Source organism: Tenrec ecaudatus, chromosome 16, assembly GCF_050624435.1.
Source record: "Tenrec ecaudatus isolate mTenEca1 chromosome 16, mTenEca1.hap1, whole genome shotgun sequence".
NCBI lineage: Eukaryota > Metazoa > Chordata > Mammalia > Afrosoricida > Tenrecidae > Tenrec > Tenrec ecaudatus.
Genome location: NC_134545.1, coordinates 17,239,871 through 17,265,067, shown reverse-complemented (window position 1 = coordinate 17,265,067; position 25,197 = coordinate 17,239,871). Strand labels below are relative to the sequence as shown.

General features: G+C 54.7%; 1 protein-coding gene across 1 annotated transcript in view; it reads left to right on the top strand.

Moving 5' to 3' along the window:
• ACACB (acetyl-CoA carboxylase beta) overlaps positions 1 to 25,197 on the top strand; it is a 96,840-nt gene that overhangs the window by 57,134 nt on the left and 14,509 nt on the right. Inside the window, exons 27-40 of the mRNA XM_075534329.1 lie at positions 554 to 672; positions 4,456 to 4,593; positions 5,208 to 5,307; positions 5,419 to 5,526; positions 8,042 to 8,098; positions 8,529 to 8,570; positions 10,049 to 10,264; positions 12,909 to 13,064; positions 13,927 to 14,130; positions 15,321 to 15,476; positions 21,178 to 21,300; positions 21,395 to 21,664; positions 23,494 to 23,591; positions 24,142 to 24,262. Coding sequence (XP_075390444.1) covers positions 554 to 672; positions 4,456 to 4,593; positions 5,208 to 5,307; positions 5,419 to 5,526; positions 8,042 to 8,098; positions 8,529 to 8,570; positions 10,049 to 10,264; positions 12,909 to 13,064; positions 13,927 to 14,130; positions 15,321 to 15,476; positions 21,178 to 21,300; positions 21,395 to 21,664; positions 23,494 to 23,591; positions 24,142 to 24,262 — 1,908 coding nt within the window. The remainder of the gene's footprint in view (positions 1 to 553; positions 673 to 4,455; positions 4,594 to 5,207; positions 5,308 to 5,418; positions 5,527 to 8,041; positions 8,099 to 8,528; positions 8,571 to 10,048; positions 10,265 to 12,908; positions 13,065 to 13,926; positions 14,131 to 15,320; positions 15,477 to 21,177; positions 21,301 to 21,394; positions 21,665 to 23,493; positions 23,592 to 24,141; positions 24,263 to 25,197) is intronic.

Here is a 25,197-nt window from a genome sequence, read left to right as displayed (position 1 = left end):
ATGCAGCCCCTGGGCCATCCATTTCGTCGAGGGCCTTCCTCGACTTCCCTGCCCCTCCACTTTGCCAAGCACGATGTCCTTCTCCAGGGACTGGTCTCTCCTGACCACATGTCCACTACGTGAGATGAAGTCTCACCGTCCTGGCCTCTGGGGAGCCCTCTGGCCATACTTCTGAGACAGAAAGAATTACTTCCAAGCCTGGAACAAGTTACAGCCTTGGAAATCCACACAGGCGGTTCCGCCCTGTCCTGTAGGCTCACTCTGAGTTGGAACTAGCTTGATGGCGGTGGGTTGGGTTTGGCTTTGATTTTTCAAGTTCCGAGCAGAACTGAGGAGCTCGGATGGAGGTCCTGATGGCCCACAGAGCCTGGGCTGTTTGTTCTCTGGCTTTTCAGATGACCTATGCCAGCCACTGCCCCAGGGGGAGGCAGGGCTGAGGCTATAGGTCTTTGCCTGGCGCTGCCCTTGTGGTGTGTCCCCAGCCTTAGTCTTGTCGGCATGCGGGGAGGTCTTCCGCGCCACCTGAGCTGCTTCCTCTGTGCCCCTGTCCCAGGTGTATGTGCGCCGGGGCTACATCGCCTACGAGCTGAACAGCCTGCAGCACCGGCAGCTCCCCGACGGCACCTGCGTGGTAGAGTTCCAGTTCATGCTGCCCTCCTCCCACCCCAACCGGTAAGGGCATGGGCACCCCGCCTGATGCCGGGGCGTCTCTCCTCACCCCCGCTTGGATCCATGGTTGGCGGAAACAAAGCCGGTCCAGCACTGGCCTTGCCGACCCCTGCCATCAGCTGGGGTGGCCACTGCCCACGTGTGGCTGTTAGACAAGCGAGCATGAATCTGCCGGGAAGAGTGGCTGCCAGCTGTGCACTCCTCGGCTTGTGTGGCCCGTGGCTCGCATCTGTGGCCCATGGTTAGGGACAGCGTGGCTGGGGGAAGTAGGAAGAGGTGCATGAGACAGCACCGAGCTTGTCTCGGTGGATGCTGTTGGGGGCAGGCAGGCTCTGGGGGAGCCCTGGAGCTCTCTCACCCCTCACTGTCTCTCTGCCCAGAAGCGATTATGCCCTCATACTGGCTCACTGCTCAGGAAGCCCGGTTGTCACTGGACACAGGCCACTCTGCTTGCTAACACGGAGCTGGGGGTCCACCCTGGGTGACCTGCCCCAGCCTCACTTTTTCAGGGCACCGAGTGGCCCTGGCTGGTGGGGGAGGGGAGGCTGCAGGGCACAAGGGGCCACTTGTTTGTGTCTACGCAGCTGGGTGTGGTCCCTGATGGGCAGAGGGTGTCCCAGCACCTCTGACTTGCTCGTCCACCATCCCTTAGAAAAGAAAAGGGTAGGGGGGGAGCGTGTTGTTCATTAAGGTCAAATAATTTGTAACATAAAATTAGCCATGTTCACCATTTTTTAAATGTACTGTCCACTGGCATTCGGTTACCCTTCACGGTGGCACGTGCATTCGAGTTGAGTCGGTGCATTCGCCCTTGGCGAAGAACGCTGGCAGCACCGTGGACTGGCAGGAGGCGGAGCAGCTGTGTCCTGGGAGGAAATACAGAGGCTCCTTAGAAGCAAGGACACTGGACTTTGTCTCAAGCACGGGGACATGTGGTCAGGAGAGACCAGTCCCTGGAGAAGGAGGTCATGCTTGCTTGGTCAGCAAAACAGAAAGAGGAAGGCCCTGGGCAAGATGAGTGGACACAGCGGCTGCGACCACGGGTTCACACACGAGGACAGTTGTGAGGGTGGGGCCGGCTGGACGGTGTTTCGTTCCATTGTGCATGGGGGGGTCGCTGTGGGTCAGGACCGACAAGATGGCACTTTGCCACCTCCCATGTCCCACACCTTTTCTTTACCCCTGGTAGAAGCTCCAGCCCCCTCAGCAGGGCCTCCCCACCATCCCGTCTCCCCAGTGCCTGGTGGCCACCAGCCAATGTGATCTCTCGGCCTGGGTCTCATCTGGGACCCCACACTATTTGCCGTCTTGTGCCTAGCTCACTTCACTGAGCGTAACTTCAGAGGTCCAGCCTCGCCGTAGCACGCCCCGGGACTCCGTTCCTCTTCATGACTGAGTAATATTCCACCGGCGGTACCATGGTTATCACTTGGCTGCCAATGGAGAGGTCAGCGGTTCGATCCTGCCAGCCTCTCTCTGGGAGAAAGAGGAGGCAGATGTTCCCGCTTCTGTAAAGACTGGCACTTTGGAAGCCACCTGGGTGATTCTTCTCTGCCCTATCAGGTCCCTGTGTGTTTGAACCGACACGACCACGGGTTTAATGTTCTTTTGTATGAATGGACCATGTTTTGGGTGTGTAGGCAGCACACAAGCTGTGTCGACCCTGCGGCTAGGCTATTGGGAACAGCCCTGCCCTGCACACCTATGTCCAGGCTCACCATCTCCTTTCCCTGGAAACACAATAAACCACAAGTCGCCGCCATCGGGTCGATGCTGACCCATGGATGTCGACCCTCTAGGACAGGGAGGACCTGCCCTTGTGAGTTTCTGAGATGGTAACTTTACGGGAATAGAAAGCGCCGTTCCTCTCCCATGGAGCAGCTGGTGGGTTTGAACCGCTGACCTTGTGGTGAGCTCCTCACCGTGCAGTCCCCTCAGCCAATAGGGTGCCTTATCTCTTTTCTAACCCGTCTTCTTGCAGGGCCCACAGTGCCTTCCTGGTCAGGTAGAGTGGATGCTGCTCTCCCCACAGCAGCCGTGGGCTCTGGGCTCTGGGCTCTGGGCTCTGGAGGGGCCCCCTCGCTCTCTGCCGTCTCCCTGTTTCTGCTTCTCAAAGGCCTGTGCTTGTGGCTACAGCGGTCACACTCTGATTCGGGGGCAGCGTCGATCAGATCTTGCATCTACGCGGGTGACAGGTTTCAGGCTGTCTCTTGGGGTTTTCAGAGACGCATCTCTTGCCTTAGGGGTTGGTCTCTTAACGGAGGAAGAAAAACAGGGCTTCCTGGAGGGCACTTCCTGTTGTTGGTCATCTTACTTGTGTCTTTCTGGTCTCTCCCCTCCCCGCCCTACACACAATGGATGGTGACGGGGGCTGAGTGGGGTTGTGGGCCATGATTCTGAGATGATGGTCCGCTGCCTGATCTTGGCTGCCCGGAATCTGGTCAGCCCCGCAGGGGCACGGAGGGGGGGTGGTGACTCCAGGGGTCTGTCCCTGGAGCACACACGCAAGCCCTGCCACACCTGTTGTAGGGGGTCCCTAATACCACCTCCTGGTTTCGATGTTTCGCTGGGGCTGAGGGGGCGGTGTCCCTCACGGGGCTCAGCATAGTAGTCGTCATCCCATCCCTGATCGGTTTCCCCGAAAACACACGAAGGGAAATCAACAAGGGGACAAGATGCAGGAGCCGAAGTCCCTGGGAGACCTTGCTTCCAGGGGGGTGCTCACCAGCCCAGCCTCTCGGGTGGCAGTTTGGGGACCTTCATCTGCGCCCCTCAGGGGCTCCCATCTTGATCCCTCTGGCCCTCAGTTGGGCCGACCCAGGTGAAATGCTGCCAACCCGCTGGTTTGAGAGTTGGTGCCCTGGGCCTTGATTGGGAAGGGGGTGCTGGGATTCCAGGGTCCAGGCGCTGGGCCTGTGTTTTAGGCACAGCGTGACACTTGACTGGCTCCAGAAGCCAGTAGAACTGCTGTGGTCCTGAGTTCTCAGGTCCCAGCGAAGTGCCCACCTGGCAAGCAGGCCGCCTTCGTCCTCCGCGCCTTCTGGGGAAGGAGGCGCCCTGGTGGCACCGCAGGGTAAGCGCTGGGCTGCTAAACCCACTTTCAAAACCCGCTGGCCACCGGGGCCGGCTGCTTCCGTAAAGACAGACAGCCTCGGGAACCCGTCGGCATCGGGTGAGCCTGAGTCACTTTGATGACGGCGTTTGGTCCTGGTTACCTGGTAAATAATGCTCCGACATGGAAGTCCACTCCCCACCCCCCAGGTGACCCATGCGGGCTGGATCCTGGTGGCTAGAGACCCCCCTAACCTCAATAGGCTGTTACTGGTCTTTGGGTCAGGTTGGGGTCTGACCAGCGAGCAGGTTTGCTGGTGTGAGTACAGAGCGGTGTGAGCAGAGGCCTGGGCCACCTGGCTGGGTACAGCCCACCTCTCCGTGCGGGGCTGGGGGCGTGGTGGTGGTGGGGTCGGGATATTGGCATTGGGCATGTTCAATCCATGGGTCTAAATTCACCACTTTGGATTTACATCAGCACTGGGTCAGGACTGGAGTTGGGCACCTTGCATGTGTGCATGCATGCATCATTCGTTCGTTCATTCATTCATTCGTTCACTTGAGGAGCTCTTCCTGAAATGCGCCAGCCCCCTGGCCAGCCTCTCCCCAGCACAGGCTGGGTCTGCCAGCTTCGAGTCTCGGGTTGTGTGCGCTAGCTCCCCCACCCCCCACCCCTGGCTCAGTCTAGGTCTGTGCACAGCTGCTGTACCCCAACCCACCCCTGCCGCCCTGCAGGATAGCGATTCCCATCAGCATCACCAACCCCGACCTGATGCGGCACAGCACGGAGCTCTACATGGACAGCGGCTTCTCCCCCAAGTGCCAGCGCATGGGGGCCATGGTCGCCTTCCAGAGGTTCGAGGACTTCATCAGGTACCCGCCCCGACCCCCCACACCTAGTGGTCTTGTCCATGATAGCGTTAGCCCACGCGGGCACCCACCCCAGCCCCCGTCTCTGCACCTTCCTAACTTAACCGCAGGGCCCAGAGCAGGTAGCAGGAACTTCTCTCTGCCCCGCTGCTCCTCAGCTGTAAAACGGGTACCAGAGTGAAAGACCTGCTTCGGAGGGCAGCCGTGACCCTGGGGCAGTGTACAGGAAGCTGTAGGTCTAATGCAGCCAGCGTGCCAGTGGCTCAGGAAGCCCTGGTGGTCAGCACCGTCACGGCCTGTCCCACCTGCCGTGCGTGCTGTGCTGTGAGCCCTGGGCTGAGGGGAGGGGGCTGGGGCTGGATTCCCCCCAGCCACCCGCAGCGGGAAGGGGAGGTGAGAGCTGAGTTCCAGTCCACTGCTGCCCCCTCTGGGTGTGACCTGGGACCTTGCAAGTCTGTTCTTCCCTCTGCAGGAAGACCCCAGCCTCTGGCCTGGTCTGGGGACCAGTGAGGGTCTGGCCAGGTTGGCTAAGATCAGCGAGTGTGGGTGGGAGAAAGAGACCCAGGCCTGCTGCTCCCATTGGCCAGCATTGGGCAGCTGCCCCCCTGTGCCCCTAGGAACTTTGATGAAGTGATCTCTTGCTTCGCCAACGTGCCCAAGGACGCCCCGCTCTTCAGCAAAGTCCAGAGCTCCCTGTATTCCGAAGATGACAGCAAGGTACTGGTCCCAGCCCAGTGAGGGAGACACGTAAGGGCTTGGGTCCAGGGAGGTGTTGGGGGCCGGTGGGGCGGGGATGATTTCCATCCAGTTCACGTTTCCTCCTTGTAGTACCCACGGGAGGAGCCAATCCACATCCTGAACGTGGCCCTGCAATCCACGGACCACCTGGAGGATGAAGACCTGGTGCCCGTCTTCCGGACATTTGTGCAGTCCAAGGTGCTCGGGCGGGGGCGGTAGGCAGGCACTGTGCCTGAGTGGTGTGAGGAGTGCGTCAGAGAGGCCTGGCTTCTGCGGAGCGGGCAAGCTGGGCAGCAGGGGCAGAGCATGGCCGAGCCTCAGCTTCTCCATGTGGAACGGATGCAGGCAGCTTCTTTCGTTGCCAGTGGTGGCGGGATGAGGGTGGTCTCGCTGGAATGACCAGAAGCCATGACACTAAAACGGCCACGTACACGGACAACCACGAGTACGTGTAACTGCGGCTGCTTTTTCAGAAGTCTCCTGGAAGCGTGTGTGGCCATTTCCAGCACACGTTCTCTACCGTGGTGGGGACGAGGGTGATGTACCTGCAGGGGCCCCAGGGGGACAAGTGAGGCTCAGCCAGCAAGCCAGGTGACAGTACAAGGTCACATGCCTGCACACACGCACAATGCTTATATGCACACAGTCCACGCCTGTACACACAGCCCCACATTTACACACATGTACACAGCACACACAGTTCCATATGTGCACGCATCACACATGCATACATATAATTCTCATACACCCTCCTACTTATACCCATGCACACACACCACCTACACATATATAATACACTTGTACACACATTTATACACTTATTAACATATAACTTACGCTCACATGCACACACATATACAATACACATGCGCACACATTTATACACGTGCACATGCACACGGCACATGCATCCACACATTACATATGTGCACAAGCCACAGATTCATGTGTACATGCACACTTATCTGACTGCTATGCACACTCATGCTTATACACACGTGGAATATGCACATAGTATATATGCACACGTTACATATGTGCAGTCACGCTCATGTACACACATGCACATGTATACACATAGTACACAAGTGCACATTTATGTGCTGGCCACCTACACTGACTTATGTAACATACTCAATGTGAGTATGTGTATCTAGACTTACGTGCACACTCATGCTCATACATGTATGCACATATTGACATGCATTCACATGTGGACCCATTGTGTTAGTCCTGGTTGACTAGAGAAACGAATCCAGAGATACTCATGTGTGTGTAAGCGAAAGTTTTATATCAAAGAACAATTGAATATTGAGAAAACATCTCAACGCAGTCCAGATCCAGTCCATAAGTCTGATATTAGCCCACATGTCTGATGCTAGTCCATAAAGTCCTCTTGAGACTCACGCAGCACATGCAATGACACTGAATGCAGGAAGATCACAGGCCCGTGGTGGAAAGTCTTGTGGAACCAGTGGCGGTGGAAGCATCTCAGTACTGGCTGATATCAGCATGGCACCATGTGGCTTGTCAACAGAAATGTCAAAGAGAGGGAGAGAGAGAATCCTCTCTCCAGAGAGAGAGGAAGGTCCCAGAATCTTTATGAGAAGGCCACGCCCACATAGGCATCATTGGCTATGGCCTGATTGACAGGCTAAACTCCACCCCTTCACTCATAATACTTTCTAGTTGACACGAGATTACGTAACTACCACACTCATTCATGATACATTTATACACACGTAAGTGCATGGATCCATACACAGACGTGCGTACCTGGATCCACACACACGTGTTCACACACATGTATACACACATTCGTGTATGATGTGTACATAACCACCCCCACACTCACATGGACACGTGGACCTGCACTTACTTTGCTTTGCAGGTGCCCTGTGAGGGCCAGCAGTTCAGCTCTCGGTGGCTGGCTGGTCCCCTTTCATTCCACAGCCCCTCCCTCCACCCCACTCCCCACCTCCCACAGCAGGGGTCTTCTGCGCTCTCACCTCTCAGGAACAGGCCCGGGCTCTATGTGTCCCCTAATCATTTCCCTCACCACCCTGACACAGCAGGCAGCGTCTCACTCCCCTTTCCCCTGACAGTCTCCCAGGTTCATCCCAGTCATGGCCCGGACCAGGACTTCGTGGATGGGCCTTCTTGGCCCAGTAATGGCCTGTTACATGCATGGGGCACCTTTTGTTTGCCCATCCATCACCAGCACCTCTTCATTTGCCCCTTTTGTAACAGTTTTGGGGAGGTGTAATTCACAAACCATACGACTCTCCTCCGGCTCATGCGTTTGAAAGGTCTGCCTGGAATTGCACGTAACCACCCCTCCATCTGATTGTAGAGTCCTCATCACCCTCAAAAGAAGCCCCTCTTCGCCTCCACCCCCAGCCCCCTCGGCCTCTGAGCTCGGTTGGTGCTGGCGGGTGTCGGTGAGACCTCGTGTGACCCAGTAGAACCGCCCACAGGGTTTTCTAGGTGGACCTTACAGGGCTGCTGGTGGGCTGCCAGCCTGGTTGCGGGGAGCAGACATTTCCAGCCTGTGCTAGAAGACTGATGCTTCTCAGAGTTGAGTCGACCGGTGTGCCAGCAGTCTGCACGCCTGGCTTCTCTGACTGCCAGGACCCATCCAGGCGGCAGCCCGGGTTGGGTTGTCGTGTCCCTGTGGCTGACTCATGTCCCCTGTCTCTGCTTCTCAATGCAGAAGAATATCCTGGTGGAGTATGGACTCCGGAGAATCACGTTCTTGATCGCCCAGAAGGTCAGTCTGTCTGTCTGACTCTCGGCCCTCCTCCAGAGCCCCGTCCCGGGGGTCCGATTGCCACCCTGCAGATTGGGTGGGAGAGATGGATCACTAGTTGGAACACGGAGCCTGTTCTGACCCAGAGTGACCTGTAGGATGGAGTAGAACTGCTCCCCAGGGGGTCCAACCCCCCAAATCTTTACGGGAGCAGACAGCCTCATCTTTCTGCCTTGGAGCAGCTGGTGGATTTGAACTTGCAACCTCATGCATGACAGCCAGGTATGAATCTCTGGTACCACCAGGGCTCCTGAGACAGGAGGAGGCTTTCCAAAGGAACCCCTCTAGAAGCAGATTGGGTTATGTATTTTCAAAACAAACCACCAAGTAAGTGCACCAATTATTTAACCAGCCTGACTTGACGGATTTGTCTCCTGTTGTCTTTTTGCAGAAAGAATTTCCCAAGTTTTTTACATTCAGGGCAAGAGACGAGGTATGAGCCCCTTGAAATCCCTGTTTCCTCTCCCTGATGCACCTTTACCTCCATGGAGCGCGTGGCCCCGGTTCTAGACCTTGGCAGCTGTGGGTGGGTTCCGTGTCCTCTGGGGTTGCGAGTCCAGCTGGAACATAGGTTTCTGGAGCAGAACCCGTGCTCAGCCCTCCTAACTCCGATGGGACGCCTTCTCACTTGGGTCACTTGTGAACTTGTGATGGGGTCAGTCAGACTATTTAGCCTATCTCTTTTCCTTAGAAGCTTTCTTTTTCACCTAGGACCGAGGCAGCCAAACTATGCCCGGCTGGCTGTTACTGTAAATGATGTTTTATTGACAGCCGTGCCACTTCTAAGCATTTATCAGTTGGCGGACCTGTTCCCAACACAGGCCCAGACCTCATGCAGGCTTAGTGTTTTGTACTGGAATTGACCCAAAGAGGTACCTTTCCTAGAAAAGAACAATTACTCCTGGGGGTTCTCTGCTCCCTACTCATCTTGGTCTTCAACACGACCAGGCGCTTCTTTTGGGGGCGTGGGGGGCGTTTATCACAGAGAAGCCAGGGCTTCGTGACGCCTGCAGGGGATCTGCCTGCTGGCTGTGTTGGCAGATCTGCTGGGGTCAGCTTGGTTCACCGGGAGCTCTGGAGCTCCGAGGCCGACCACACGCCCATCTGACAGCGACTCGGCCACCTCTGAGCCTTAACAGAGGCCGAATGTCCCCAGCCCTCCAGGCTGCTCTCCCGCCGCTTAGCTTAGATCAGGAATGCTAGGTTCATGGACACAAGGGTCTATAGATAGGGTGTGGCCCACACAGGGGCAGCACCCTGATGACCAATTCTCTGTGTATGTGTCTCTGTGCACCTTGCTGTGTATGTATGTCTGTGTGTCTTGTTTCTGTGTATCTGGCATGTCCACATCTCTGTATGGGCCTGGCATGTTTGTGTCTTTGCCTGTGTGCATATCTCTGTATGCCTTTGTATATTTATGTTTGTACCTGTGTATGTGTGTGTGGTGTCTATACATCTGGTTTGTGGCTATACACGTGTCTCTTATCTATATATATTTGTGTGTCTGGTATATGTCCCTGTGTGTATCTGTGTGTCTTCCCGTGTTTCCATCCCTATCTATGTGTGATCTGTCTGTGTCCATGGGTCAACATGTATGTATTCTTCACACATGCATGTGTGTATTCAACCTGTGTGTATTCTTCATGCATGAACATGTGTCTGTTCATGTGTGTGCCTGTGTATTTCCACACGTCCATCTATGCATGTACCTCTGTGGCCATGTGTGTATTTTGGTGTGTGTCCATGGGTTTGTCCGTGTGTATCTCTGTCTGTCTATGAATGTATCCGTGTGTCTGTGCATGTTTCGGTGTGTCTATCCATATGTGTATCTTCCTGTGGGTCGCTGTGTCCGTTTGTTTCCGCCCGTGTGTATACCTCCACGTGCCTGTCCGTGTGTCTGTCCGCCTGCAGTTTGCAGAAGACCGCATCTACCGTCACCTGGAGCCGGCGCTGGCTTTCCAGCTGGAGCTCAGCCGGATGCGGAACTTCGACCTGCAGGCGGTGCCCTCTGCCAACCACAAGATGCACCTGTACCTGGGGGCAGCCCGTGTGAAAGAGGGCGCTGAGGTGACAGACCACAGGTTCTTCATCCGGGCCATTATCCGGCACTCGGACCTGATCACAAAGGTGAGTTTTAAGGCCCCCCACCACCACCCCCTGGGACCCAGACTCCCAGCCCAAGTCCCTGCTCTGGACTGGCTGCTGGGTGCAGTGCACCCCCGGAATCACCTCGCCCCTGGGATGCCCAGCCTCAGGGAGCAGCTGGTGAGCACATCCCTGGCAGCACCTGTGCCGGTCTCTTGTGGCTCTCTCTGCCTGAGGAGAAGGGTCGCCACCGTGGAGAGATGCTGGCCAGTTAGGGGGCCAAGTGAATAGCCGGTTGGCTTTCCTGGCGTCCTGCAATTAGAAAAGCCACCCAGGATTACCTGAGGAAGTTTCAAACGGTTTTGGCTTCAAGGTGTCACCCTTCCTGATTTAAAAGAGTCACCTGGGATGGTGACAGGCACACCTCAGCGGAGGTTCGGTTGTAAAGGTCCAGCTTTCAGCATCATCCGCCACAGATGGGCGCTCGGGGTACGGGTGGTTTGCAGATCTGGCTTCTTGGTATGGAGACACCTACCTAGTCACTGTCTACACCCTCCAGGGTCACCGGCGGGCATGCCCTTTCCAACAACTTCTTATAATACACTCTTGGGGCGATTTTAGGTTTACAGGAAAAATGGTGCATAATACTCCCTATGTGTGCCCCCCTGCACATGCTCTCGTGCCCCCTGGCATCTGACTTCCCATCCCAGGTGCAGCAGTGCTGCCCGGGGCTTCCTGTAGGGGTGTCCTGTGCACCAGCCAACAGAGCACCCTGGCCTCCGTTTCCAGAGTGGATGATGCTGCCCCCTGGGGGGGAGTGCGGGGAGCACAAGCAGATACCCATCCTCCTTTCCGGACACTGGGCTGGTGTACAAACATCATCCATTGCCAGAGGGTGTGGAGTCGTTTTTGTTGCTGTGAACCAGGCAGGAGACCCACAAATCTGGGAACCTGTGCTCAAGCGACCAGACCTAACTCCCCACCGCTGCCGAGTTGATTCCGACTCATAGCGACCCTGTAGCACAGGGCAGAGCCGCGCCCGATGGGTGTCAGAAACAGTAATCCTTTACTGGAGGAGAAAGCTTCACCGCTGCCCTGACCTGTAGCCACACACGGGAGATGATTACTTTATTTTATTATTGTTGTTGTACATCATTTTATTGGGGGCCCTTACAGCTCTTATATCATTCCTTACATCCATTGTATCAAGCACATTTGTACATCCATTGCCATCATCGTTTCCAAAACATTTTCTTTCTACTTAAGCCCTCATTTCACCCCCTCCTTCCCTGCCCCCTCCCTCATGAACCCTTGATTATTTATAAAATACTATTACTTTGTCATGTCTTACACTGTCCAACGTCTCCCTTCACCCACTTTTTAGTTGTCTGTCCCCCAGGGAGGGGGTTGTATGTAGATCCTTGCGATCAGTTCCCCTTTTCAACCCCACCTTCCCTCCACCCTCCCGCTATTGCCACTCTTACCACTGGTCCTGAAGGAATCATCCACCCTGGATCCCTTACGTTTCCAGTTCCTATCTGTACCAGTGTACATCCTCTGGTCTAGCCAGATTTGTAAGGTAGAATTGGGATCATGATAGTGGGGGAGTGGGGGATAGGGGGAGCATTTAGGAACTAAAAGAAAGTTGTATGTTTCATGGTTGCTACACTGCACCCTGACTGGTTCATCTCCTCCCCATGACCCTTCTGTAAGGGGATGTCCAGTTGTCTACAGATGGGCCTTGGGACCCCACTCTACACATCCTGCCCCCCATTCAAATTGATACAAATTTTTGTTCTTTGATGTGCCGTGACCCTTTCATATGGTAACCCCCAACCATAACATTATTTTCATTGCTACTCCTTAACTGTAATTTTGCTACTGTTGTGAGTCGTCATGTAAATATCAGATGTGCAAGATGTGTTTTCATTGTTACAAATTGAACATAGTTAAAGCATACTGAATAACCACAAAACAATATATATTTATTTCTAATGGCAAATACATGAAATTTTGTCTGGAAGCATGGTGTAGCGTGGGTAACAGTGTTACTATAACCACAGTAAGCTACATTGCTACATTTTGCGACAGTATCCGTCAAAAGCCAACATCAGTGGGAAGGTTGAGAAAGCTTCTTTCTCTCAGATCAGCCTATCTGCATGTGGGTAGACCCCCCTGGAGACAGATAGAGGAGCGGTGTCTCAGTTCCTAAAACCATCAGAAATATGTTTTCTGATGTTCTTAGGTGACCCCAGTGAAAGGGTCATTCGACCCCCAAAGGGGTCATGACCACAGGTTGAGAACCGCTGGTTGAATTTTTTTCTTGGTTCTCTCTCTCTCTCTCTCTCTCTCTCTCTCTCTCTCTCTCTCTCTCTCTCTCTCTCTCTCTCTCTCTCTCTCTCTCACACACACACACACACACACACACAGTATCTTGGGTCCGCCGTGACAGCATCACGCAGGCTCCATTACTTACTTCCCTGAAGTGTGTTTTGTCTGCGGCACCTGTCCTTGTCAATGGCAATTAAGCTGGTCACAGTCTTATGCTCCCTGGCAGCCTTCTGCTTCGCCAGCCTCCTCCGCAGGCCTTGCCCAGCCCTCTGGAGGGTGGAGGGCAATGCTCCCCCTACTCCCAGGCCCCCGCCTCAGTGCCTGACACATACACCCCCCCCGCCCTCCCCTGCAGGAAGCCTCCTTCGAGTACTTGCAGAACGAGGGGGAGCGGCTGCTCCTGGAGGCCATGGACGAGCTGGAGGTGGCCTTCAACAACACGAACGTACGCACCGACTGCAACCACATCTTCCTCAACTTCGTGCCCACCGTCATCATGGACCTCTACAAGGTCTCCTCTCGGGCGGGGGCGGGAGGTCCTCACTGGGCCCGTGCGGCTCGGTGCACACTGGGATGGGGGAATTACCCCCCCCCCCGGGCTCTGGAACACCAAGGTGTGGGGTGGGTTGGCCAGTCCCCACCTGCCAGGGGAGAGAACGAATCACCTGTCCTTCCAATTCCAGAGCCCTTGTTGGCCACCACACCCCTCAGCTCCCCGCCTGGCTCGATGGCACCCCTACCAGGGATATGCTTCCCGGGGAGGACAGCATGGGCACCCAATGTCCTGCAGACAGAATCGTGTCCTCTGCCTGCTTCCAGGCTCTGCAGGGGGTGGGGGTGCTTTGCATGCATGCCCGGGGTCAGGATGGGGGCCAGGGCGGCGCTTTGCTGTGGGGGACAATGCTGGGTGAAAGGAGTCAAGGTTCATCAGCAGAGCACCTGGGAAGCACTGAGTGGTCATGATGTGACATCCAGCACCCCCTCCCGCCCCCCTGTAGCCCATCTGCATGACTCCAGAAGCAAAAGCACACTCGCACGATGGCAGGAGCAGGCTGGTGTGACCCAGGAGCGCTCGCATTGCTCCTCACCTGCCTCCGGCTCCTTATCTGTCCACGGGAGCCTGTCCCTGGTCCTGAGGAGGCTGGAGTGAGAGCCTGGGTCCTAAGTGGGGAGCAGGCAGCTAGTGGGGAGCAGACAGCTAAGTGGGAAGCAGGCCGGTGAGTGGGGAGCAGACAGCCGAGTGGGGAGCAGGCCGCCTGTAGGGGGACCCATACCAGCACAGTGGGTACTTTGCACTCCACTCGTGGTGGTGCGTGGTGCAGAGTGGGCGCTGACTGACGTGGCGTGCCGGGCGGGGGCGGGGTCTGCGGCAGATCGAGGAGGCGGTGCGCTCCATGGTCATGCGCTATGGCAGCCGTCTGTGGAAGCTCCGCGTACTACAGGCCGAGGTCAAGATCAACATCCGCCAGACCACCTCCGGCCTGGTCCTCCCCATCCGCCTCTTCATCACCAACGAGTCCGGCTACTACCTGGACATCAGCCTCTACCAGGAAGTGACTGACCCCAGATCCGGAAACGTAAGGCTGGGCCCGGCCACCCTCTGAACCAAAGCGGAGGGCGGGGTGGGCTGCTGGGCACAGCTGGCCTCGAGTAAATTGTTCGATGTGGGGTTCAGTGGCTCTCTGAGGGAGAAAGACCCCTCAGAGGCCGAATTGAGAACAAGAGAAGCAGCCCAAAGAGGCAGTGGTTGCAGTTGGCTTCTGTCAGGTTGGCAGCTCTGGACACCCAGGGGTGCAGTTCTGCCCCGTGGTGTAGGGGCACTGTGCATCTGCATCACCTCAGTCCCAACAGGCCTGGTCTATTTTGGAAAAGACACGGAATACCATGGCAAACAGTCCCCAAATTGGCCCACTTCAGGACGGAGATATTTTCCCAAACCATGTTTTAGGACAAGCTTTTTTTTTTTTTTAATTAATAAATCGTTTTCTTGGGGGCTCTTCTAGCAATCCACACATCAAGTGTATCAAACAGACTTGTATATGTTGCCATCATCCTTTTCAAAACATGTTCTTTCTGCTTGAGCCCCTGGTGTCAGCTAGGACTGATATCAGCAGTCTGTTGGCTGTTCTTTTACATACATAGCCCTCTATAGTACATATACATCCAAAGCACACTCACTGCCATCGAGTCGATGCCAACTCATAGCCCTATAGGATGGAGTAGATTTCCCACGGAGCAGCTGGTGGGTTTAACTGCTGCCCTTGCGGTAATCTGGCCAATTTAAGGTAACCCACCAGGGATCCTTAGATACATGTACGTGTAGAGACGCTTTATTTTGAATGAATTTAAGACTCCCAAGAAGTTGCAGAAACAGAGAAGAAAAAAATAATCAGGACATTCCCACAAATCCTTCTGCTAACTGACCCCACAGACTGTCTTACAAACCAGAGCCTGTCGGGAAGAGCAGGCCGCTTCAATACCAGCCCTATCGAATACTCCGTAATACACTTTAGTTTTGGAACAGTATCCGTCTGCCCCCCCCGCCCACCCCCGCTTCACACACACACCCCTTTCCTGATCCTCCACTGTGCCTCTTTGCTCTGGAGGGGAATGAATGTTCGCCATCCCAAGCCCTCTCCCCATTATACGTTGTACCAGGCTCTGTTCCCCCCAATGTGAATAGAAATAAAAGGGGGAAGGGGCATGATTTCCAGAGACTGGGAAGCTGGCCTCCCTGACTCTCTGTCCGTCTGTCTTTCCGATCCAGATCATGTTTCATTCCTTCGGCAACAAACAAGGGCCCCAGCACGGGATGCTGATCAACACACCCTACATGACCAAGGACCTGCTGCAGGCCAAGAGGTTCCAGGCCCAGTCCCTGGGGACCACCTACGTGTATGACTTCCCCGAGATGTTCAGGCAGGCAAGTCCCATGCCCCGATGCGGCGCCGCGCCCTGGGTGCCCCCCAGACCAGTGCCGACCCTGCCTGGCCCTAGTCAGTTCTCCCAAAACCCGGGAGTCAGGTCTTCCTGGAGGAAAAGGAACAAACATCGGGAATCGTGCAGTAGCATATGGATCTGAGTGAAATGGGATTTTCTCTCCAGATCCAAGGGGAATGTTTTGTAGACACGTAGGAAAATAAGAGCGAGTTGGAGGAAGGAGAAACGTGGGTGGAATTTCCTGTCCTGAAGACCAATGGTTTAGCCTCTTGGTGTGTTTTGCTTTCAGCCTTGTGGTGGCAGGTGCATCAGAAGGACACACTGCCCGGTCCTGTGCCATCGCACCATTGGTGCTGTGGTTGCGCCCCTCCCAGCAGCGCCTGTGTTAGTCCAGTTCATTGAGAGGCTGCCTCCTTTCTGGCTGACCCATTACCAAGCATGATGCCCTTTGCTAGGGACTGGTCTCTCCTGACGACGTGTCCAAAAGTCCGTGAGACAAAGCTTCACCAGCTTTGCTTCTCAGGAGCACTCTGGCTGGACGTCTCCCAACACGGATCTGTTTGTCCTTCTGCCGGCCCGTGGTTCTTTCAATATTCTTGGTCAATAACCTAATTCAAGCGCATTGATTACTCTGAGAAATTCTCTAGCCATTGTTGTTCAACTTTCACGGCATCCGAGGCGACTGGAAGTACCATGGCCCCGGTCAGGTGTACCGTAGTCCTCAAAAGGGACCACCTTGCTCTTCAACATCCTACAGAGGTCTCGGGTAGCAGATCTGCCCGACGCAAGACAAGGCGCATACTGGGCTTTCCTGACTCCTTACTTCCACGCGCAGTGACTGTGGATCTAGGAAGGTGAAATCCTTTGTGACTTCAGTCTCGCATCTATGTAGTCTGATGCTATCTCTCAGTCCAGTTTTGTAGATGTGGGGTTTTCTTCACGCTGCGTTGCCCTCGGTCATGCTCATTTATTGTGTATCAGTTGCTTTTCTGCTTGGGGGAGGGACAGCAAGAAGAGAAGAGGGGTGGGTGGGAGTGACTGCTTTCAAGGAAACATTAGTCCATTAAAAATAAATAATGCTTTTCCTTGTTCTTCTGATTATTAGGAAAAAACTCACAGCCATCGAGTCGATTCCGACTGACAGCGACCCTGTAGGGCAGGGTGGGACTGCCCCGTGGGATTCCCAGTCTGTCACTCACTCGTTATGGGAGTAGGAAGCCTCCTCTTTCTCCCTTGGAGTGGCTGGTGGTTTTGACCTGCTGACCCTGCAGTCAGCAGCCCACCACATTGTAACTCACTATGTCGCCAGGGCTCCCTGGTTGTGAAAGTGTATACCCTGGGAAATGTAGGAATAGAATATAGGGATTAGGAACTAAAACCTCCCCCAGATGTTGTTTGCTCACCAGGGCTGACTGTGATAGCAATTTTGTTTTGTGTGCAGGGGTACAGAGGAGTTTAGGTTCCCTTTAAGGATTTCCACTCAGGTTGTTGGTGAGATTGGCTACAGTCGGTGAGATTAGCTACAGTCTCAGGTTGTCGGTGAGGTTGGCTACAGGGTGTGCATACCTTCATGGTTTCCATTCTGGTGGTTCCGTTTCTGTTGGTCTAGTCACCCTACCCCTTTACATTTTCACTTTTGTTATAAAGTCAGAGTCTGGGCTTGAGGTCTTGGAGACCACCAGGAGAAAACAATAAGCAAGAGTAAGGCTGATTTTTCTTTAAAAGAAAAAAATGAAGGAAAGAAGACTTAGCACTATGAGAGGCCGTGGATGTGTAGTGTGTGAGGTGGTAAGTTAGCTGAACAAAAGTGAGGCATCCCCGTTTACCTGGCAAGCGTGTTTAGAGGACCATATGTATGTGGTAGGCGCTTAATAAATAACAACTTCTTCTTCTTAAGAATAATTCTGTTTGTGTCCTTCTGCCTCTGACCTCAAGCATCATAGGACTAGACGCCTGACCCAACTAGCAAACTCTCCTCTTTTCTTTTATTCCCCAACAGTTTTATTGGCGCTTAATCCACACATCATACAATTCAACGCCCTTCTCTTTTCTTTAGATAAACTGTAGGCCTAACTCTGTGCCCGTGAACTTGAAAACTAAGTTGAAGTGGTATCATATCAGAACTGGCTCCAGAAGAAGTCGGAAGCCTGAATAGAATGACCGTTAAAGGAAGTAGACAGTCTTTTTCTTTTAAGATCTAACAAAAATAGTCCCAGATGGGTATAGAGCAGTTCGATCACATTTTCTAGGAATAGATCACTTTCAGCGTATGCGCATTGTTTGAGACTGTATGGGGAAAAAGAGGGGTGGGAATGTTGATTTCTGAGCTCATGAGGTTAGAATTACCTACCTTTTGAGTCCTGAGGAGGGCAACAGGAGGAAGGGGGCGGTTAGCTCATCTCTGAAGCCGGGCACAACAATCCTAAAAAAAAAAAAAAAAGCAATGTTACTTAGTAATGGATTTTAAAAGAATAACCACATAGGATCTATCTCGTGACTGCTTCTACAACTTGGTATTTAGAGCTCAGACTCCTTGTCATTGAGTCTGTTCTGACTTTCCGCGGCCCTGCCAGACTGAGCAGACCTGCCCCGGTGAGTTTCGAAGGCTTTTACTCTACGAGAGTAAAAGGTCTTGTTCCCCACGCCCCCCAAGGGGTAGCTGGTGGTGTTGAACTGCTGACCTTAGGGATAGCGGCCCAATACATAACCACTACATCCCCGGAGGCTCCTAGTAAGGAAGACAATGCTGTGCTATTGTGAGGGAGGGCAGGGCTGGCCCCTGTGGTAGGACTCTGGCCTTCCACGTGGGAGACCCAGGTTCAATTCCAAGCACAGCCACCACCTCTCTCCACGCAGAGCCCTGGGTGCTGCTGTCATGCTTGCAGTAGAGCTTCCAGACTAAGATGAGGAAGCAAGGCCGGGGACTCTCCTTGTGAAAAACTCGTCCCTGAGACTCCCACGGATCGCGATGTTCATGGGAGAGGCGTGGGATTGAGCAGCATTGGGTCTCGCTGTGCTCACACCATTGGGGGGCAGCTCTAGCAGCAGCAGCAGCACCACTGATGTCGTGGAGCCAGGGGAGTAGGCCAGTGGAATGGAGCAGAGAGCCCGAATTTGAGCCACTCGTGCCAGGGCCGGATGCCAAAGTAGGTGTGCAGAGCAGGGCGGTGGAGTCCTTGCTCGTCAGGAAAATGGCTTGTGTGGTGCAAAAGAAGGAACGCCAAGGGCATCTGCCTCGTGGTGCTGGAGAAAGGGACTGGAGGCACCGTGGGCTGCTAGAAGGACAACCCGGTCCTGTCACGGAAGAAGTACGGCCAGAGTGCTCCATCGAGGCAAGGACGGCGAGGCTTCGTCTCATGCACTTTGGACGTGTGGTCAGGGAGAGACCAGTCCCTGGAGAGGGACATCATGATGGTGAAGGAGAGGGGCAGCACAAGAGGAAGGCCGTCGATGAGACGGGTCCACACAGCGGCTGCCACAGTGGACTCAGGCGTAGGAGCCACAGTGAGCATGGCACAGGACCAGGAGGTGCTTCGTTCTGTGGGTCGGAACCCGACTCGGCAGCACCTACCAACAACCACAGCGCAAAAGAGGAAAGCTAAGCGCCAGGTTAGGAGAATATGTGCCATTACCTGCAGCCTGCCGAGGATTTGAATCTAGATGGAAATCCCTTGGGGGAAAACGAAAAACGAAACCCAAATTCTAAAGGGAAAGTGGGCAGGTGTTAGAAACAGAAAGGTGACAACCATAGCTCACTAAGGAGCTGCTGGTGGCACAGTGGGCTAAGCATCGGGCTGCTAGCCACTAGGTCAGCAGTTCAAAACCACCAGCCACTCCTTAGGAGCAAGACGAGGCTTTCTACCCCTGTAAAGAGTTGCAGTCTCAGAAACCCACAGGGTCAGTTCTACCCTGTCCTAGGGGGCTGCCATCGACGGGATGGCATGAGTTTGATTTCACCTCACTCATAATCGAAGTTCGGATCAATCGCAGTTTCACGCCAGGCTTTAAAACTGGACAAAACCAAGTGCGAGCCGGCATGTGTGGCTGGCCCCCAGGGTGGTGTCGGCTGAGCGGATTCCGACTCCTGGTCTCCAGCGTGTGCAGAGAGGGCCTGTGCTCCTCTGCAGGGTTTCAAGGTTGGCTTTTCAGAAGCAGATGTCCAGGCCTTACTTTCAACGCACCTCTAGGTAGGTTTGAGCCGCCGGTCACTCAGCGAGCAGTTCAGTGCTCACCCCATTGGTGTGCTTACTCAGAGGTGCCCCCAAAACAGGGAGAACAAACCCCATGTGAACTGTCTGCCTTTCCACTCCTGGTAACATCCTCACCCCTGTTGATAGAAGAGCCCGCCATCAAACGGTTATCAGAGTGCGTGACAGAGTGGTTACTAACCCCAACGTCCACAGTTCGAAACCACCAGCCTCTCCTTAGGAGCAAGACGAGGCTTTCTACTCCCATGAAGAGTTACCATCTCAGAAACCCACAGGGGCCATCCTGCCCTGTTCTGTAGGACCGCCATGAGTCGGACTGGGCTTGGTGGCAGGGAGTTTGATTTGGGGCTGGCCGCATTGGTAACAACAGGATGGTCCCTAAACCAGGTGACCAGTGAAGCGTCCCCAGGGAAGGAGTTCATGGTCAGTAGCGTGCAGGGGCAGCGGAAAAGAGGACAAGCCTGGACGAGACGGGCCGACCCAACAGCTACAACAGGGGCTTGTGCATCAGAACCAGGGACCAGGCGGTATTGCTTATGTGGGGCACGGCGTCTCTGAGTCAGAACCGACTCGGCAGCACTGAACACCCACCTCAGCAGCAGCACCAACACCATCACACCGTGGACGTGAAGAACGAACCGTGGGGGAACCTTGGGAAGCAGAACTAAAGGCCTCCACGGGCAGAATCGCATGACAGGGTGTAGGAAAAGCGAGGTGCAGGGAGGTACCCCCAACTGCAAGGCCAGCGATGGAAAGGGTCCGTCTTTCAGAACAAACCTCCTCTAAACGCATGCACAGGAGCCCCCCCCCCCCCCCCCCCCGGCGAGGTGGACACTCAGTGCCCAGCTTCACACTGAAAGGCTACTGTTGACCTTCACCCAGAGGGCCGGCTGACTTATCCTCTTCAGGAAGGTCACGGCCATGGAAACCCCAGAGCAGATCTGCTGCACTGGTGGGGTGGCCGTGAGTTGGATGTTGTCGACTTGGCGGTCGTTAACCATGCTCAGGACGTACCAACCTAAATCCCGGGCGATGGCTGCCCGGCAGCAGTGGGGGGCTGCAGGGGAGTCGACAAGAGGCTCCCACTGCATCGTCCAAGTCTCCTTTCTTAAAGGACTCTTAAGCAGCTCTGGAAAATGTTAAAATTGTCCCAGGTCTCAAGATTCCGAGCCTAGGCTCAGGGCCGCCGAGTTGATTCCGACTGACAGCGACACGCCAGGGCACCGGCGAACACTTCCTCTGGATTCCGAGACTGGAATCCATCACGGAAGCAGACAGCCTCATCTTTCTCCTGCTGAGAGGCTAGTGGGCCCGAACTGCTGATCTTGTGGTGAACAGCTCAACACATAGCCTGCTGCACCACACCAGGGCTGTAAGCTGTTAATTAGCTCGTGATGTCAAGAGAGAGAAAGCTAGAACATTCCCCAAGGATCGGCTAAGTTGTCATCATCAGGCTTTTTTCTCTCCCCTTCACAGGCTCTCTTTAAACTCTGGGGCTCCATGGAGACGTACCCCAAAGACATCCTGACGTACACCGAGTTAGTGCTGGACTCCCAGGGACAGCTGGTGGAGATGAACCGACTTCCGGGAGGCAACGAGGTAAGCGCACCCAGCTCCAGGTGTGACTCAGCCCCGGCCAGGTGCTCCCTGCAGGAGAAACACACCTGGTCCCCTGTGCCCTCTTCTTTGCCAGGTGGGCATGGTGGCCTTCAAAATGCGGTTCAAGACCAGAGAGTACCCGGAGGGGCGGGACATAGTTGTCATTAGCAACGACATCACGTTCCGAATCGGGTCTTTCGGCCCCGGGGAGGACCTGCTGTACCTGCGGGCGTCGGAGATGGCCCGGGCAGAGGGCATCCCTAAAATCTACTTGGCAGCCAACAGTGGGGCCCGCATCGGCCTGGCAGAGGAGATTAAGCACATGTTCAACGTGGCCTGGGTGGACCCTGAAGACGTTCACAAGGTAGGTCCCGAACCATGGTTCTGCTCAGCTAGGCTTGCATCCTCCCTGGGGGGAGCATGGCCCTCCAGGGGAGGACACCTCTCTGATCATGCATGCCACTGTCCTTCACTACTGTTGAGCTGAGTCAGCCCCAAACTCAGGGTGACCCCCCCCCCAACCCCCAATTGGCAGAATGAACCTGCTCCCCCTGTACTGACAAAATGTACAACTTTCCTCTAGTTCTTTAATGCTTCCTTCAACCTCCGCCCTTCCACTATTATGGCCCAATTCTACCTTACAAATCTGGCTAGACCAGAGCATGTACATGGGTACAGATCAGAGCTGGAAACACAGGGAATCCAGGACAGATAAACCTCTCAGGATCAATAATGAGAGTAGCGATACCAGGAGAGGAGAGAATGGGGGAACCGATCACAAGGATCTACATATAACCCCTTCCCAGGGGGACGGACAATAGAAAAGTAGGTGAAGGGAGACATCAGTGGGTGTAAGGCATGAAAAAAATGATAAATTATCAAGGGTTCATGAGGGAGGGTGGGAGGGAGGGAGGGAGAGTGGGGAAAAAAATTGAGCTGATACCAAGGACTCAAGTAGAAAGAAAATGTTTTGAGAATGATGAGGGCAATAAATGTGCTGGACACAATGGATGGATGGATTGTGATAAGAGCTGTAAGAGCCCCCAATAAAATTATTTTGAAAGAAAGAAACTGCTCTCCCTGCTCCCCCATGGTCAGTGGCAGATGGGATCTCTGTGAGCCGAAGGCTTCCCAAGGGCTGGTCTTCAGAGAGATCCTGGCCTGAGCCCCCCCTAAAACCTCCTGATGAATAAGCGCAGCCACATGGACGGCCCATTAGCAGACCTGGCAGGATTCCTGCGCCCATAAGATTGTACGGATGTGGTGATTGGGGACAAACTTGCTCTTCCGTGTGTGTGGCGGGGGTGGGGACGGAGAAACGCTGGATCAGAAGGACCAGGCAGAGAAAGCATGAGGTCGTGTTAGAAGGATGAGCAAAATCATAGCTGATTAGGTTGCTCACCACAAGGTCGGTGGTTCGAAGGCACCAGCTGCACCGAGGGAGAAAGATGAGGCTCTCTGTTCCCGTAAAAACCGACAGCTACGGAAACCCACGGGCAGTTCTCCTCTGCCCTGTGCAGGGTGGCCATGTGTCGGGATCGACATGATGGCAGTGAGCGGCTTGTTTGGTCAAGACAAGGCAAAGGAACCCAGCCAGGTGCCAGGGAGTGAGTTCTGACTCAGAGCAGAGCAGAGCTTCACACTGGGGGCATTTTAGTGGCTGAGGTTTTCAGAAGTCGATCGCCAGGCCTTTCTTCTGAGCCACCTTGGGGTGGACTACCACCCCCACGCTTCCAGTTAGACAGTCACGGGCCTGACCATTTGCAGCCAGCAGGGACTCCGGCACGTGGTGGACATGATGCTCTTGTGAGCCTGATCAGGACAGGCCCTGCAGAGCAGGCGTTAAAAACAAGCAACGAGGAAAACAGAAGCTGGTCTGCAGCCATACTGCTCTGAACATACCCAATCTGGTCCTAAAAACCCTGGCGAGTGAGGGCATGGGTGCGCACGCACACATGTGTGTGTGTTGGCACAGTGGTTAAAGCAGCCGACCGCTAACCAGAAAGTTGGCAGTTCGAGCCCACCAGCTGCTCTGTGGGTGAAAGATGAGGCTGCCTGTGCCCGTAAAGATGTGCAGCCTCAGAAACCCACAGGGGCCGCTCTGCCTGCCCAGAGGGTCTGTGTGAGTTGGAACTGGCAGTGGGCAGGGAGCTGAATTTGGCTCACAGCCTCACCGAAGTGTGTATTTTGAAGGGATTTAAATACCTGTACCTGACGCCCCAAGACTACACGCGAATCAGCGCCCTGAACTCCGTCCACTGCAAGCACATCGAGGAAGGCGAGGAGTCCAGGTGAGCCGCGTGTCGCTGCTGCTGTTGCGCTGGCTGGTGTCGGCCTCCACCCCGGTGCCCGCACACAGTCGCTAGAATGTTGCCGGATCCCGCACCGTATTCCTGACCGCTGGTGGCACCGACTCAATGGCCAAGAGTTTGGCTTGGAGACTTTGTCCAACCCAGAGGGCTTTACTTCCAGCCCAGAGTCCAATGGGGTTCCGTGGGGCGCCGTCGAGCACCCATGGGCCCATTGGTTCATTGTCAACCACGTGGGTCCCTCACAGGCCAGATGCTCTGGCAAGCTGCTCTTGGCCACGCACGGGGTGGTGGAGGGGACATTTTGCTGACACAGCCTCCCAGCAGTCAGGCACCACCGGTTTGGTGGGACGAGATCGCCAGTTGTGTTCTTGGCCTTTTCAACATGTCAAAGGCAGTCTTGGGGGCGTCGCTTCTCTTCCCACCCCACCCCCTCCCCTGCAAACCCCTCCAGCCACGAGCCCCGGAGAAGCCCGGCAGCCTCGGCGTGTCCGAGCTGGAGCCGCGTTCTCCCCGGGTTTGGCTCTCGCAGGTACGTGGTCACGGACATCATCGGGAAGGACAGCGGCCTGGGCGTGGAGAATCTGAGCGGCTCGGGCATGATCGCCGGGGAGTCCTCCCGGGCCTATGATGAGATCGTCACCATCAGCCTGGTGAGCTTCCGCTTCACGCGGTTTTCTTTAAATCATTTTATTGGGGCTCATACAACTCTTATCACAATCCATCCATACATCAATTGTGTAAAGCACACTTATACATTCGTTGCCCTCATCATTCTCAAAACTCACTTTCTGCTTGGGTTCCTGGAAACAGCTCCTCATTTTCCTTTTTCCCCTCCTCCCCCCTCCCTGCCCCCACCTCTCTCATGAACCCTTAATAATTTATAAATTATTTTATCTTATACTGCCAGGTGTCTCCCTCCACCCACTTTTCTTTGCCCATCCCCCAGAGAGGAGGTTATATGTAGATCCTTGTGATCAGTTCCCCCTTTTACCCCCCCCCCTTTCCCTCCTGGTATCACCACTCTCACCATTGGCCCTGATGGGTTCATCTGTCCTGGATTCCCTGTGTTTCCAGTTCCCATCTGTACCACTGTGTGTCCTCTGGTCTAACCAGGTTTTCAAGGTAGAATTGGGATCATGATAGTTGGGGGGAAGAAACATTTAAGAACTAGAGGAAGGTTGTGACACACGGTTTTCTTAATGGGAACTTAGAGATGCACCTCCAAGAAGAGAGAGGTCCTAAGGAGCAGCCCCACCCCATGCCCATTGCCCAGCATCAGCAAGTTCTGCCCCACGCCATCCTTGCACCCCAGCCCTGTTCACATGCCCATAGCGCTGCCCGGCGGGACCAGCAGTGCTTTTTAAAGGGGGCGCTGTTGCTCAGCTCAGTGGCAGTTCTAACGGTGGTGTAGTGGGTATGTGTTGGGCTGTGATCTGCAAGGCCGGCAGTTTGAACCCACCAGCTGCTCTGAGGAAGAAAGATGGGGCTTTCTTTATACGTCCACCAAGAGCTACGATCCTGGAAGCCCACGGGGGCAGTTCTGCCCTGTCCAGAGTTGGAATGACCTTGAGGGATGGAAGAGTAG